This window comes from Mastigoproctus giganteus, chromosome 14 (genome assembly GCF_048544385.1).
Source record: "Mastigoproctus giganteus isolate SK-2022 chromosome 14, ASM4854438v1, whole genome shotgun sequence".
In the NCBI taxonomy this organism is placed as follows: Eukaryota; Metazoa; Arthropoda; class Arachnida; order Uropygi; family Thelyphonidae; genus Mastigoproctus; species Mastigoproctus giganteus.
The window spans coordinates 23,949,516-23,967,232 of record NC_143588.1 but is presented as its reverse complement, the minus strand read 5'-3'; the positions used below and the strand labels follow the sequence as shown (position 1 = coordinate 23,967,232).

The following is a 17,717-nucleotide window of genomic DNA, read 5'->3' as shown; positions in this document are numbered from 1 at the left end:
AATCATACCTGACTAGTCTGATTAGCTAATATGAGGAACTGGATGTAAAGAATAATTTTGACATCATATACTTAGATTTCAGTAGACTTTGATGTACAACACTAATGGTTGTTGTGTGTAACCTCTAGCAGTTGATGTTAGGTGCATGTTAACTACTGTGGATAAGAAATAGGTAGTGGCGTGAGACAAAGGAATTATAAATGGCCACTGCTCTCCATGATGAGTGGAATATTGAAGGTGTGGATGTATTCTGGGCAATTTGTAAGTTCTCTTGTACTTCAAAGAAATTCATATAAAGGTGGGCTGGATGGTGACAACAGTTAGGTTTGCTGTTTCAAGAATATCTAGCTAAGCAGATGGGCTGAAAATGGAAGTTGAGGTTGAACATTATAAATGTAAGGTATTTGAGAAGCATCAGTCCTACAATAATATACCATTTGGTAGCACCAATATAAAGGTAGTTGATAGGAAAAAAAGATTTATGGATAATTGTACAGTTTAACATATCCTCTGAGTAATGCAAACAGATTTCTAGAACAGCTCATGAATAGTGATATACCAGAACTTTGCCAGCAGAGGCAAAGTTGATTATCCATTTGTGTAAGGCAATGGCTAGGCCACATCTGGAATACTGCATACAGGTTTGGAAATCTCATTTTATGAAGGACTTTGATCTATTGGAAAGAGTGCAGAGAAGAGCAACAAGATTAGTTGTGGCCATCAAAGGGTATCTTACTAAGAAATACTGTGATTGTGTATGTATCTTACCTGAAATCATGTGTTCTTCCTGAGTTCTTCAAATGTTCTTCCTGAAATGTATCAGGCTTTAAAAGAGTTAAGTAAGCTAAATGCTGATGGCATATTTATTGTTTCTCAGATGACACACAAGGAGATGTAAATTTAAATTGAAATAGGATGGTTACAGAACAGATGTGTGGATATTTACTTTCAACTAGAAAGTTAGTTATTGTTGGAGTAAACACAAATCTAGTTCTTGTGGAAGTGATTGATTTGAATAAATTTAATCATGAAGTAGGCATGGGGTTCTTTGGGACCACAGTAAATTTTAGCAATTTTGTGTTCTTCATGTGCCTCATTCACATAGCTGAAACGCCAGCTACCTTTCAAAAAAAGCGTTTTCCTCAATTTCTCTGTTGAAAATTTCAGAAATATTCTTTATTTATCATAGGTCTAAATAGGAAAAATGCAGACCAAGTATGAAATGCTGCTATTTATTACTAACCTGAATTTAAAAATTTTTTTTATATATATATAATTTGTAAAAGAATAAGAGAAGTTTACCTCAATATGATACGTAGAACATTTCTGTATGATACTCTCCAGAAATTAAAATGAAAACAATTAAAAAAATCGAAAATCTTACATTACAGTAGGAAATAATTAAAAATCAAATGAACACAATTAAAAATTAATTTTTGACTTAATTTTTAATTGCGTTAAATTGATTTTTAATTGTGTTCATTTGATTTTTAATTATTTCTTACTGTAATGTAAGATTTTTGATTTTTTTAAAAATTGTTCTCGTTTTGATTTCTGGAGAGTATCATACGGAAGTATTCTACATATCATATTGAGGTAAACTTCTCTTATTCTTTTGCAAATATTGATATCAACATAGAACATACTGAGCATTATAGCTCTGGTTCATACTATCAAATATATATAATATATATATATATATATGCAGTGAAACTTCTCCTAATGGACATCTCTCTACAACGGACATTTTCAAATTCCCCAACTCACCTCTATTGGTTTTAACGTGTTTGCAGCTTCTGTCTAGTGGACATTCTCTGTAACGGACGTGGACAGGCAATCTGCACTGTTTCGTTTAGATTAGCACTTAATTTGATCTCCCCATAACGGACAGCGGGCGAGCTTACGGCCCTTTTTCTAGGAACTTTTCTTCCACGTATTGCCTCAATCGTGTGTTTATTTTCTATTTCCGATTCTCTGAATTTTATCAAGGTTTACGTCGCGGTTCTAAACCCTTTTTCAAGAATTTTAAGGCACGTGTAAAACTTCTGATGAATTCGGTGTGTGCAGGGGGGAGAAATATGGTCGGCCTTTCGTCTTTTCAGTTTTGTTCAGATGCACTTCACATGTGCATGTGAAGTGCACAATGTCTTCTTGTAAACATTTAACTTTAAAAGATAAAGTCGAACTCATTAATGCGTATGATCGGCAAAAAAATAGTGTTCGCACTCTCGCTGCAAAATTCAAAATCGGGAAGATGCAGGTAAGGGACATCCTAAAGAAAAAAAATGAACTGCTCAAACAATTTTGGCAACATGGAAATGATCAGGTTCAAAAATCATTTCCGAAAACTGTTGGACTTCAAATTGACAATGTTATGTATGAGTGGTTTTGTTGCGAATGTGCTAAAAAAATTCCCATTAATGGGCCTATTATTAGGGAAAAGGCTTTGGAGGTTGCGAAATCTATGGGAGTAAATGAGTTCAAAGCTTCTGTGGGATGGCTAGACAAGTTCAAAACTCGGCATAAAATTTCTTGGAAAACTGTAAGTGGTGAAGGTGGATCTGTTGATACTGGGGTTGTAACAGAGTGGACCGTCAAATTGGAAGATTTATGTCGTGATTTTGAAGCTAAGGATATTTACAACTGTGACGAAACAGGGTTGTTTTTTAAAGTTCTTCCTGAAAAAACAATGAGTCTAAAAAACGAAAAGTGCCAGGGTGGAAAAATTTCTAAGGAACACTTGACTGTACAGTAATACCCCGACTTACGCTACCCCGACTTACGCGAACTCTGAGTTACACGGTTCTTGATTTTTTCGTTTGGCAACGCTGCTGCCCACTATCTTCAAGGTCGTTTTTCATATGTTATCGATATACGGTGCGACGGCGGAGAATGAGAGCGAAAGATGAACAAAATTCAACTTTGCTGCTTTTATGTTTTTTTATATCAGTGAAGGGGAAACACATTTCACCATAATAACGTAAAAACCAACACAATTCCAGCTATCGGTATGCAATTAGATCGAGTTTACTACCAGTTTATAACAGATTCCACTAGCAGAAACACAACTGGATTTTTATTGTTTTATGGTAGTAACCCCTAGAAATGTGAGGTGTTAATAGTGTATCTCTGCCTTTATGGTGTTGTTTATTCAGTTGCTACATGCGCGCAGCTTTGTTTATGCGTATCAAGCGTGCCTCCTCGTTTTGTAATTGTGCTTTATTCCCTAAAAATGAGTAAAATACTTAAAAGGTGTGAAAAGGAAGCGTACTGGTGAAGACACTGCAGATTCAGAGAGAAAAAGAAAAGCAATTATCGATAAACAGAGGCGGACTGAGTCAAAAATTCTTACCCAGGAAAATTTATAGTGGCCTCATACTATGGTTTATGGCCAAAATCACACCGGCCCACCGGGGTTTCCCCAGTAAGGCTTATGGCCAGTCCGCCTCTGTCGATAGAGAAAAAATATGAAATTGTGAAACGCTTTGAGGGAAATGAAAGATAATGTGATATTGCACGTGCTACAGGCCTAAATGAAGCAACGGCGAAAAGCACATGACAATTGCAAACTTGACAGGTTGAAAATTGAAAAGGGCTCAATTGTAAAGGGCTTAAAAATTTTAGAAAACAGACTCCAACGAAGAACGCGTTATAGCTACAAAGCAAGGAATAAAAAAATTATTAGCTTGCTACGAAGAAATTCTGCGTGAAAAAAAGAAGGCGCTATGTCATCACACGAATTTGTTAGATTTTATGAAGCCATCGACATCGAAATAATTTTTACGTAAGTCATTTGTTTTTTTAATACATATTTTGTATTAATATGTATAAATAACTGCAATTTTATTAATATTTTTCTTCTAAACTAGTGTTTTTGTTAGTCCTTGGTCCCAATTAAGCAAAATTTATATGTATTTATATGCAAAGTTGTACCCCGACTTACGCGATTTTCGTCGGACCCACCTATCGCGTAACTTCGGGGTATTACTGTACTATTGTGTACAAATATGCTGGGAGACTTTGAACAACCTCTTGTTATAGGAAAACCACAAAATCCTCGTTGTTTCAAGGGCATAAAGTTGAATCTTGAATGTTGATTGGAAGTCTAATAAAAAAGCGTGGATGACACGAGATATCATGAGCGAATGGATGTCACTTTAACCAAAACATGATTCGTCAAAACAGAAAAATTATTCTTTTCATGGATAATGCTGCATCTCACCCGCACATTGAATTGTCCAACATTCAAATTGTTTTTCTGCCACCAAACACATCTGCAGAGTGTGAGCCCTTGGATCAAGGAATAATAAAAAAATTTAAATTTCACTACAGAAAACGTGTTTTAAGACATCTCATTGCAAACATGAATGATGTAGCATGTGCGAGTGACCTTGCAAAGAAAATCAGCATCCTAGATGCGATTCAATGGATTTCCTCTTCAGTAAACGCAATTAGAAAACAAACTGTCGTGAACTGTTTTGTAAAGTCTGGCTTCTCAAACGCAAAAATCGAAGTTGTGAACAGCAATGTGGAGCACCAAGAAGAACAAGAACTTCATCTATTGATAATGTACGATACTTCAGCTACAAGTGACCCTGGCTACAAAGATATAGACTCGAACCTCACTACAGAAGATGGTGCTATAGATATCAACGACATTATCATCGATATTTTTCAAGAAGTTCCTCATGAGGATGAAGAAATGGAAGGAGGTCATTATGTCGAAGAACATATTAACGACGAACCACCGATGAAAATAGAAGAAGCGCTCATACAAATCAATCGTTTAAAAATGTTTTTCGCTGCTGAAGTATCTTACCGAAGGACTTTTGACCGTTTCTTCACTCCAAACAAATGTTGAAAACAAAATTATCAGCCGGAAGAAGGAGCAGAAGAAAATAAGTGATTACTGTATGTATTTTTCATAAGATAAAGTCATAATATGCATAGCACAATTGTATGTATATTATTTACAAAAATATTGTGCAAAATCTGTATATAATTTAATTTAATTTAATTTTACATTAAATGTTTAACGATTTTTCTTTCTTTCTTTTTTTTCTCCCTCAGACTTCTTGTTAGCGGACACTTCTCTCTAACGGACGCATTTTCGTTCCCCATGGCTGTCCGTTAAAGGGAAGTTTCACTGTATATATATATATATATATATATATATATATATATATATATATATATGAGAGAGAGAGAGCAAGTGAGCGCAGTTAACTGATATGGTACCGTAATATAGAATGCTGGTAGTTTATGCTTTCATAATAGTCCTGCTACAATAAGTCCATGTTACATAGTGGCCATCCCTCCCATAAATGTTGATTATGCATGATAGAGTTTCACCACATAGTTATAAAAATTCTTACAATGTTGAAATGAACATGGTAATGTATCATGCATATGGTTATATATGTTTGTGTTCGATAATTAATTTGACACATTAATAATTAGTAACGTTAGCCATCTGCATAACTTTTCTAGATCCTGTTTCAGTTGTTGTAACCACTGTGCCAAACTTTGTATGATCTGCAAACTTGGTCTTTAAGCCCAATATACCTTCATCAATATCATTGATAAAAATAGAAAGCAACAATGGGCCCAACACCAAGCCCTGGGGGTTTGGTATTGGGCCCATTGTTGTTCAAGAGACCACATTAGTACATGAAGAGCAGTGGCCATTGATTACCACTCTCTGTCTTCTCCTGATCAACCATCTCTTTATCCATAGCAGTAATTTACCATTAATGCCACACTGCTCCAATTTATACAGCAGACTTTTATGTGCAACAACATCAAAAGCTTTTCTGAAATCCAAGTATATGATATCAAAATTATTTTTTGCATCCAGTTCCTTTGTGACTATAATCTGCCCTCTGGGAAATGGACCATTATCTGCCATGCTGGTCCAGTGTGGGTTGGCAGACTGACCGTATTTACAGTCAGGGGCTTCAACCCTGGTCTACTCAAAGAGCATGTGCTACTGCACTCACGCTCCTGACCACTTGGCTACGGAGACATTTTTTTTTAATCTTTGTGACTGGGAAATGTGTCAGGGAAACGGAGAACATGCTATGTAAAAAGGATAGGTGGAACAGCATTAGTAGAGGCATTTGATGCAAGAAAGCAAGCTTATGCAGCATCAGCCAAAAAAAAAACCACTTCCACTTCACCCCTCTGTTCGTTCGAAATACCTGTCCAGCTGAGCCTTAAACTTATTTAGGCTATCAACTTCCACGACAAGGGATGGAAGTCTGTTCCACTAACCAACCACCCGCTGGCTAAAGGCAAATTTCCGCACATCTGTCTGGCCATATTGCTCCGGGGAAATGCGGTGGTCATTCCCTGACCTTTCTGCATCCTCCATATTTGGTGGTCACGGGCCTGAACCCCGGTCTAATAAAGAAGCATGTGCTACGCACTGCTGCTTCTGCCCACCTGGCTACAGAGGCGCCATCAGAGTGATAAAGGCAGTGTATTAAATAGAGACATTAAAAAAGCCAAAAGAGGTGTTAGGTGTTGCTGGAAGAAGCTGTATTTAAGTGGTATTCACAGCAACGATCAAGTTGCATTGGTGTGCAACACCAGTGCCACCTGATAAATGTATAAAAAGACAATTGACAACATAAAAACTATTATCTTTTTATAGTTTTTAAATAAAGGCTCTACAGCGATTTTGTTTTATTTATTTTCGTCAGCACTACTTATTTCATTAAACTTTCCATTTATTTGTGTTTTAAGTTTTTTTTTGTCTTTTAGGGCTATCTTTTGCTTCACTAATCCGAATGACTTCTCCCCCAATTACTCCCGATTAGTGAGGGTTTACTGTATTTGTTTTCTTAATATTTAGTGTTGAAAATTTTGTATTTTATTGGTTAAAAGAACAACTCTGTTGTTTTGAAAACAACAATTTTAAAATTACCATTGAATATTTATTGTAAATAATGTGTTTATACGTAATGAAGTTGGTAGGTTTCTGAATTTAAAAGAAGTAACTGATGAGTGGAAACTTTTTTTTTTTTGTTAACATTCAGTTATCAATAAACTTTAACAAGTGCGAATTAACAAGGACAGGTGACCATGGAATCCATTTACAAATCTGAATCTTTTGCAGAACCTGATATTCCTTGAAATAGTTATTATTAACAACAAATTAAAAATGGTAATACACGTGAGCAAATTAAATTAAATTAAAAAATCAATGATAAAATTTCTCTATCTCTCTCTCATTAAAAATCTAACAGAATCCCAACAAACTGTTGGAATCCAGTTCAAAAACCTCTGGATTAGAGCATTTGCTAATCATTTGTTGAAGTTGAAGATGAATTAGATATGAATCAGTTTGTGAATTAGATGTTTATTATTATAGTATATATTTGTTTTTTGTTGAACAAATTAAAATTATTTCAGATAATTTCTTCTAATAGCTTAAATTGTATCACCATTTAGTTAATGCTAGTTATTATACTGTTATATTTTGCTTATCATTTTGACTGTATTTTGCACAGAAATTTTTGTAGCTTACACTTTTGACATCTTAACTCGTTTTATGTGGTTTTTGTTTAGGATTATAAGATTATATTAGAATTAAATATTCAGATCTGGTTTTGATTTTATGATTAACATTAAATTAGTTTGTGAAGATGTAATAAAAGTAATTCTTTTTGTTTACCTTCTCTGCCTTGCTTTTTTATAAAGAGAAAGGCATTCCTGAATTATGAAAACCTAATAGTTTTTTTTTAAGAAATTTAATTTCAAACTTTCCCCCTAAAAATAATTTTAGGAGCCTTCAGCAGTTTTTAAAGTTTGTGTAGGTGTTAATGAAATAATGATGGCTTTATGATAAAATGTATTGTACCTAAATAAATTTGGTATTATGTAGTGGTAATGTTCAAGAGACCAAAGAAAAGTGGACTGACGTTGGGAATGAAAACAGTGAAACCGCTGATGAAGGTGAAAACAGCGAAACCGCTGGTGAAGGTGAAAACAGCGAAACCGCTGGTGAAGGTGAAAACAGCGAAACTGCTGGTGAAGATGAAAACAGCGAAACCACTGATGAAGCTGTAGACTCAGATGCCGAGTCTGGTACAGTATTTGACATATACAATTTTCTATTACATATATATTAAAAAAATTTTGTTGTTTCACATTGATAATCAAAGTGCATTTGGCTTATGTTGATTAGTTAATTTGATTTAGTTGATATTCTGAAAATTTCTTTCTGAAATATACAATGCACTTTAAAAGCACAATATACAACTTCAATATCAGAAGGACTCATTACTTGTTGTTGGAATCAGTTTGTCATTTTTTCATTTATACTTACTGTTTTATATATACAGTAAGACCCCCATATCCGCAGGGGATACGTTCCAAGACCAACCGTGGATATAAGCGAACACCCACTGACTCCATATATAATGCAATTTTCTTGAACATACATATGTATAATAAAGTTTAATTGATAAATAATTAAACACACAGTAAGACATTACCAACATTAAATGCAGTAATAATAAAGTACAGCAGACTCTCGATTTACCAGGATTGGATTAACCAGGACATTTCAAGACTCCAAATTAAAAAAAAAAAAAATCAACCAGAAATCCTAAAATTCAAATAATAACTAGAATAGGTATAAACAGATATTTTACAAGTCATAAATAAGCAACATGAACCGGCGTTATAAGTCGTCATTGGGAGATTAGTGTACCTATTACACTGGTGTGCAAAAGTTAAGGACCAGTCAGGTTTTTACCTGTATCTTCCCATAGGATTGGCCAGGATATGGGAAAAGCATACCAAAGGAACCTCATGAGGTGCAGAAATGATGAAGGAAACAACACCAACACAACGATGGAAACAAATTGGTACAGAGGGACTTTATTCAAAAATGGCAACATAGCACTGACTGCCATGATAAAGATGCATCACTGCCAAAGATGGAACAAAGGGAAGAGGTGGTCCTCAATAGGAGATATGGCCACTCCTAATGTTGATGCAGGCTTTACACCGCCTGTCTATACTTAGAACAATGTTGATAAGTTCTTGTGGTAACATTGTCCATTCTTCTGTCAGCACCATCTTCAGCTGGTGAACATTTTCTGGTGGGTGTGGACGTGCCGCTAGGCATCTCCCCAGAGCATTCCATATGTGTTCGATGGGATTTAGATTGGTGGAACGGGCAGGCCATTCCATACAAACAATGTCCTCACTTTCCAAAAGCATATAACAGCTGCAGTACAATGGGATGTGGTGTTATCATCCACAAACACGAACTCAGGGCCAATGGCACCTCGGAACAGATGCACATCAGGAAGGATTACCTCAGTACAGTGGTGTGCACCGGCTACAGTGCCGCCTTCCATTATCTGGAGTTGTGTATGTCCATCCAAGATAATACCTCCCCAGATGAGAACACCTCGACCGCCATATCAATCCCTTTCAGTGATATTTGCGGGGTGATACCGTGTGCCAACCTCTTGCCAGATTAGTTGACATCCAGAATTGCTGCTGAGACTGAATCTACTCTCATCAGTAAAGAATGATAAAGATTTTGTGGTTATAACCTTAAGAAATAGTGTTGGTCCTTAACTTTTGCACACCAGTGTGTCTTGCAACCCCCGATGTCTTCACACCTACTGCTCAAAAAAAAAAAAAAAAAAAAAAGAGACCAAATGTTTAGTTTGATTTAGTGCGTAGCATCGATTGTTGTGTTCTGTCGCACTGCAAAAGGACAAATTTTGTTTCATTATTTATGTCAGGGGTGTCAAATTTTTTTTTTTTTTTTTATAGTAACTATTTTTTATTTATTTTATTTTATTTTATTTTTTTAGAAATCGTGAAAATGATGGGCAAATGCAAGAGTTGTGCTTTCATTTAAACAAAAACTTGAAATTATTCAAAAGTTTGAAAATGGTGCATCCGTTAAATCTCTAAAGAACCATTATAATGTTGGTGATCAAACCATACGCAACATTGTAAAAAAATATAGGAAAGCTGTTTGATTTAAAATCAGCATTGTAAAAAATAAAGGGAAGCATCGTATTGGACACGCGAGTAATATGTGGCGCCTCCGTAGCCAGGTGGGAAGGAGCAGCAGTGCGTAGCACACGCTTCTTGATTAGACTGGGGTTCGAGCCCGTCACCACCAAATACGGAGGATGCGGAAAGGTCAGGGAATGACCACCGCATATCCCGGAGCAATATGGCCTTAGTTGCTAATGCTCCTAAAAACCAAATAACTAACTAACTAACGCGAGTAATATGTGTTAAGATTTTTCATTTTTTTTTCCGTGGTTAACCACAGGTAGCCGAATCAGCGGATACGGGGGCACAACTGTATATATACATTTTTTAAGTTGCTCTTGTATTTCTGTTATTGGTTAGCTTTCTCACTGACATGTGCATCGTGTCCTTACATTTGGAAATAACCAAAGCTGTATTTCAAATTGCCATTTACAGACTAATCCATTAAAAAATCCTGATGATTAATGCAGCTGTATTATCTCAGAACCAAATTCCAAAAATTGTCCCATTTTTAAAAAATATTCTTTTAAAGAATTCCAGACATCTAATGCCAATTCAGTTTATTTGAATTTGACATTTAATGACGTTTGATGCTGGATTATTACTCCGATTAGTGGTATTTGCTGCTACACTGTTTTTTTCCCAATTAGTGTCACTGACACAATATAGTAGTTGCAATTTTCAAGGAAATTTAAAATGATAGACATCCACCATTTGAAGTGACCTCGGCATAGTACACAAAAGTTAGCCTCATGCTGTATGTGATTTGGTAGTTTTCAGTTTCAGAAAGGATGCAAAAAATTATAGATACTTTTAAATTTTAACTGCCATAATGTTAGAGGAAAAAAAATTGATGTGTGACTCATGATGAAAACAGAAAAAACTTTTTAGTTGCACTTTTATTTGTTTGTGTGAGACATGTTTCAGGGATCACAAGGCCAAATTGCAAAAAAAAAAAAAAAAAAAGACCATTTAATCCTTTATTTTTTCAGCTGATGTGAGTTGGTGAGGGTTTTTTTTTTTTTTTTATGTAAACCCCAAACACGAGAGGTATTAGAACCTATAGTACTTAGTACTGTGCTTGGGTTGGAGGTTGAGAAGATGAAAGAAGATATTTGTTGACATTGGACTTGAACTTCTGTAGACTGTAATTTTCAGGAAATACGTATGAAGGAAGGTTGTTCCAGAAAACGGCAGTTGAATGAATAAACGAGGAAGATGAAAAGCTGGTTCTGTGAGTTTGAAGTTGGACAGTAAATGGATGTTGGCTGATGCCTGCATGTGTTCGGACTGTTTTGAAAGAGAGTGCGGAAATTATAGAAGCCGATTCAGAAGAACAGTGCCCATGGAAATATCTGTAGAAGAGGCATGCAGCAGAAACAGTACGTCTATGAGACAGTGAGTGGAGAGACTCTGTTAGAGATGAATCATTAACTAACTTAACTGCCCTCTTCTGAATGGAATCAAGAAGCCTGAGAGAGGTTTTGGGGACACTACCCCCAGATGTGGGAACGATATTCCATGGTAGGGTGGATTTGCGATTTGTACAGAGTGAGCAGCTGTTTGGAAGAAAAGTAACACCGAGAGTGAAAGAGAAAACAGAGTTTTTTAGATACAGAGGAAGCAGTATTTGCAATGTGCTTGTGCCAAGAGAGATTAGAAGTCAGGGTAATCCCCAAAAGAGATATATCATTTTGCCTAGAAATCGGAGTGTCACCAAAGATAAGCATAGGAGCAGAAGAATCCTTTTTGCGAGATATAAGACAAGACTGAGTTTTAGAAGGATTGAAATCAACTAAGTTGTCTTTGCCCTACTGGAGAATTACCTGGATATCGGCATTTAAGGAATTGGTAGCAGATATTCGAGAACTTGAAGCTGATTGAGCAGGGCGAGGTTTCTCAAACTGGAAAGTGGAATGCAATGTGCTATCATCGGCAAAACTATGGATAGGATTTCCGGTCAATGGAAGAAGGTCATTGTTATACAAGAGGAAAAGAGTGGGGGAAAGAATTGAACCTTGGGGGACACTGGCATTAGTGGAGAAGTTAGAAGACAGAGAGCTATCTACCTCAGTGAGCGATCAGAGAGAAAACTGGATAACCAATTGCAAAAAACAGTTAGCAAACCATAAGATGGAAGCTTGTTTAGAAGACCTTTATGCCAAACACTATCGAAAGCTTTTGATTATTAAACAAAAAATAGATATTTAAAAACATAAATAAAAAAAAAAACATAAAAACAATATATATCCTAGTTAATATATTGCCTAAATACGCATTTAGTCGCAATACATGTAGTGGGCTATCTGTATATAAGTAATCTGTGGTAATACTAACCTATTTCCTGTTATTTTAACTAGCAGCACATTTGTGATATGATCAAATAATGAAACACATTGCATTAATATCTACTAATGATCATATAATCACTCTTTTATCAGTCGCTGTCGTACACCCATTGTGTCATTTCAGGCTCCTAAAATGCATTCGGATAAGAGGCTGAACGAAGATTCATGAGTGGTCATGTATGCAATTTTGCAAACTACCCAAATGCAGCACTTATCACAACTTGAGTAGGAGAATTCATACAAAATATATAGGCGCCTCCGTAGCCAGGTGGGAAGGAGCAGTAGTGCGTAGCACACGCTTCTTGATTAGACCGGGGTTCGAGCCCGTCACCACCAAATATGGAGGATGCGGAAAGGTCAGGGAATGACCACCGCATATTCCCGGAGCAATATGGCCTTAGTTGCTAATGCTCCTAAAAACCAAAATAACAAAAATAACAACAAAATATATAATTTATTGGGAAATATATACGTTTCAAATAATTTGTTACTACAATATTTTTTTTTTTTATTGAAAAAATAAGAAAATTGCCACGTAACTTCCCCTGACGTACCCACGTACCTGACTTTTCGCATACCTCTAGGGGATATGCGTGCCACACTTTGGGAAACACTGAAATAGAGTGTAAGTAGCTCTTTGTTTGATAGTCACAAATGACAAGGAAAATGGCATTTGATATAAATGAGAAAAATATTCTTGGTATGTATGAAAATATTGTAGTTTTAATTATTAATGGCATTGAAAAGTTGTTGCACTCAATAGATAGGATAAGCCATACTGTACGGTTGCATGATGTTTTTATTTTGAATATCTGAAATCATTTTTAACAGATATGTTGCCGGGTGGGCAAAGTGCCTGCCTGGCAACCCATAGAAGCCTATGAGCCAACAACTACCAAAAAAAAAAAAAAAAAAACAGATATGTTATTTTAGTTTAAATCATGAAAAATTTTTGCTCAGCTTTTTTACTTCAGTACTTGTGTGTGTGTGTGTGTGTGTGTGTGTGTGTGTGTGTGTGTGTGTGTGTGTGTGTGTGTGTGTGTGTGTGTGTGTGTGAGACCATATTTTTGCTTATTTGTGAATATTTTTATTTATTATATTTCAGCAATGGGAATTTAATCTGTGCATTATTAGCTCTTTTCTTTCCAATAGTGGAATTTCATCACCTAACTTGTGAAAACGTAGTTACTGCATAGCATAATTATCCAAACCATGCTATTCAGTCAGCCATGAATGAAATGATCCTCATTTTAGCACAAATGCTCATTTAGCATTTTGGCTATTGCTAAACCATTCAAAATGGCCTTTTCTCTTTAACTAACTGCATAATAACTTCTTGTGACAACAAAAGCCTTGGTAGAGATTACTCTAGCTTCTTTTTTTGTTGCTTCAACAAGTGGTTGTTCAGAGCACTCATCAGTTAAGGATTACAATTACATTGAAAATTATCCTTAAAATTAACAAAACAGATAAATGCCATTTCTGCTGTGATTTCATCTATGATATCATTAAATTTTATTCCTGTAATGCAATATTCACATATACTCATGTACACTAACTAGGACTAACGTTGTGTGACTCATAACATTGGGGAGTATTAGTATTAATAGTGAAAATGATGCATTAAAGTAAGTTATACAGCATCAGCAAAAAAAAAAAAAAAAAAAAAAAGCCAGAACTTCCCACATCACCTGTCCATCCCTTCTAACACTTTAAATAGTTCTTCCTTGAATAAACGTTAATAGCTTAACCTAACTATTCACAGGTTAACTATTAACTTGTTAATAGAATAGTTATAAGAAATCTTTCATAATAAGACCATAGTATTTATATACACTAATTGAAAATTTGATGGCTTCTGAACATTTAGGAGGACAAGATAGTCCCATGTCAGTTTCTTTAATTAGAGTTTTTATGAAACATTCCATTTCAATCTATGCCATGTTTCCTTCTGTGTGATGTAATCTTAGAATACTTGTATGTCATGATATTAATACATAAAGTAATTTGGCATCAGTTTCCTGTACGTTATCTTTTTCTTTAAGGATGTACTACTAGTTGCCACTTTTGTTTTCACTTTTATTCTGTTCAAGGCCTGGGTTAGAATTATTTTTTTTATAAGTAAGAAGTTTAATTTCTAATTTTGGTACCCTTTGGGTGTCTGTTATTCTGTATGTCTATAGGTGCATGTGATTTATTTTATTGGTATTTGTAAAATAATAAGAGAAGTTTACCTCAATACAGTATGTAGAACACTTCCGTATGATACTCTCCAGAAATTAAAACAGAAAAATCGAAAAACTTACATTAGAGTAACAAATAGTTTAAAAAATAATTAAAAATCAATTTAACAATAAAACTCAATTTAACACAATTAAAAATCAATTTAACGCAATTAAAAATAAGAAAATTAAGCATTGTCAGCTTCAGGAAGGAAAATCGTTTTGCAATTTTTTTCGTTAAATTCTTTTAATTAATTTTCTTATTTTTAATTGTGTTAAATTGATTTTTAATTATTTTTTAAACTATTTGTTACTCTAATGTAAGTTTTTTGATTTTTCCGTTTTAATTTCTAGAACGTATCATACAGAAGTGTTCTATGTATTATATTGAGGTAAACTTCTCTTATTATTTTACAAATATTGATATCAATGTAGAACGTATTGAGCATTACAGCTCTGGTTCATACTATCTAATTTTATTGTTATATAATTTTCAGTGGGAGAAGAAGTGATCCAGAAATTTTCTGATATTGCTGTTACTAGTGAAGTGGAAAAGGGCAAAGCGCTTAAAGCTCAACTTAGTAAGAACAATTTTTTTTACCCTATTTATAAAAAATGAAAATGTACTTATGCATGCTGTTTTAAGTGCACATTATTTCTCTCTTCCCTTCCTCCCCTCTCTAATAAAATATCATATCTTATCAGTGGTTTTCCACCTTTTTTAATAAAGGCACCCCTACTCAATTTTCTGCCTGTTAGATCCAATTCTCTCTCTCTCTCTCTCTCTCTCTCTCTATATATATATATATATATATAATATTAAAAAAATATGTTATATGATGATTACTACAATGATATAATTATAAACAAAATTGCAATTCATAATACAAATTATATATATATATATATAATTATTTTATTATTTATATAGAGGTACTAAATAAACAGCAATTATAGATCACCACAAAACTAAAAAGATACCGTACACCTTTTTATAATGAAATAAAATATATAAATTAAAAAAAAAAAAGTTTAAGTAGCTTAAACCCAAATTACGTGCCACCGCTGGAATGTTGTTGCAGCACCCAGGTTGAAAGCCACTGTCTTAAGTAGATAAAGAAGATCATATGTTAAGTAGATATGATCTTTTATTAGAGAGAGAGAGAGAGAGAGAGAGAGAGAGAGCATATGTATGCACATGCATCTTTTCATGCAATACCTACCTGGCAACTGTTTTTCCTGTATGGATTATGGAAAACACACACACGCGCGCGCGCACACACACACACACACACACACACACACACACTTTATATACAGTAAACCCTCGATTTAATGGACCCCAATATTTCGGATTTAATGGGCTGGACAAATAATAATATAGTATTGTACATATTAATCTTTACCATATTTTTTTTAGGTTATACAAAACTTCACTGTAATTATTAATTAAAAAGTTAATAATTACCTATTTCCATTATTGTTTTGATAATTACCTACTTTTATTTTTATAATCAAATTCAGGAAAATTGTTTTTTATTCTTTCTGAAAACATGTTCAAATAGCTGTTTTTCCAGATAACAGATAAAAGCAGACAGTGACTTGCGAGCTGAACATGACTCTGGACACTGAACTGTAGGTCTACCTACTCACTTTGTTTCGGTCTCAGTCTGCCTCAAGCTATCATGCGGTCAGGTTGTATACAGAGTGTTTCAGTGATATCTGTGACTTTATTTATTAAATAATTTTGCAATCCTTACAATTTAAAATCGCATCAAGTGATAGAGAAGTTAAAAGAAAGCGTGTGAACTTAAATGTGGCATAGAAATTAGAGCTAATTCAGAAATTAAAACGAGGTTTCTCAATAGCACGTGTTTGTGAAATTTACGGCGTAAAAAAAAACTTTCTGATATCCGTAAATCAAAGGCCAAGTTGCAACATTTTTCTTTAAAATAAAGTGTTGATAGCTCTCAATATGGTTCTACAGAGGGGAGTAGAAAACACATGAAAGTTGCACAAGATAAAAACTTAGAGGAAGCTGTGTATAAGTGGTATGTTCAACAGAGATCTAGTGGTATTAATATACAGAGTTTTGAGTTGAAATCTGCATGTGAAACTCTTGGAAAACACATGGGACTTAATGTTAAGGCAAGTGATGGGTGGCTGTGGTGTTTTAGAAAAAGGCATGGCATTGTGAACAAGAAAACCTGTGGTGAATCTTTACGTGCAGACATTTTGCAAGTTGAGCCATTTAGAAAATTTATAAATGAACATTAAATGTGAGAGCCTTATTTTATCACAGGTTTACAATGCCAATGAAACTGGCGATAATACGCTGGGCTACAAATATGAACACAGCACTCCTGGTCACAAGTTAAGTAAGGAGTGAATTTCTGCCTTACTTTTTTGCAAAAGAGGGGAATTACCTGGAGATCAGCATTTAAGGAGTTGGTAGCGGATATTCGAGAGGTTGAAGCTGATTGAGCAGGGCAAGGTTTCTAAAATGGAAAGTGGAATGCAATGTGCTATCATTGGCAAAACTATGGATAGGATTTCCAGTCAATGGAAGAAGGTCATTAATATACAAGAGGAAAAGAGTGGGGGAAAGAACTGAACCATGGGGGACACCGGCCTTGGTGGAAAAGTTTGAAGACAGAGAGCCATCTACCATCACCCCTCAGTGAGAAAACTGTATATAACCAATTACAAAAAACAGTTGGCAAACCATAAGATGGAAACTTATTTAGGAGACCTTTATGCTAAACACGATTGAAAGCCTTTGAGATGTCAAGAGCAACTGCTTGTATTTTCCCAAACTTTTCCATTGAATTTGGCCATAAATGGGTAACATAAGCCAGAATATCACCAGTGGATTGACACTAATGGAATTCATACTGGCAATCATTGATCAGACAGAAAGTTTCTAGGTAGTTTAAGAGTTGGTGGTTAATTGATTTCTCCATTATTTTAGAAAGAATAGAAGTAATTGCAATGGGACGATAATTGGTTGGGAGGGATTTGACACCCTTTTTAGGAACTGGCTGGATATGAGCAAATTTCCTAGCAGAAGGAAAAACACCTTTGGAATAAGAAAGTGAAAAAAGGCGGCACA

General features: G+C 34.9%; 1 protein-coding gene across 1 annotated transcript in view; it reads left to right on the top strand.

Annotated features, from left to right (window-relative positions):
* The window catches only part of LOC150075021 (protein AATF-like), a 179,754-nt gene that overhangs the window by 30,233 nt on the left and 131,804 nt on the right, over nt 1-17,717 (top strand). The window contains exons 4-5 of the mRNA XM_090389045.1: nt 7,889-8,091; nt 15,103-15,186. Coding sequence (XP_090245171.1) covers nt 7,889-8,091; nt 15,103-15,186 — 287 coding nt within the window. The remainder of the gene's footprint in view (nt 1-7,888; nt 8,092-15,102; nt 15,187-17,717) is intronic.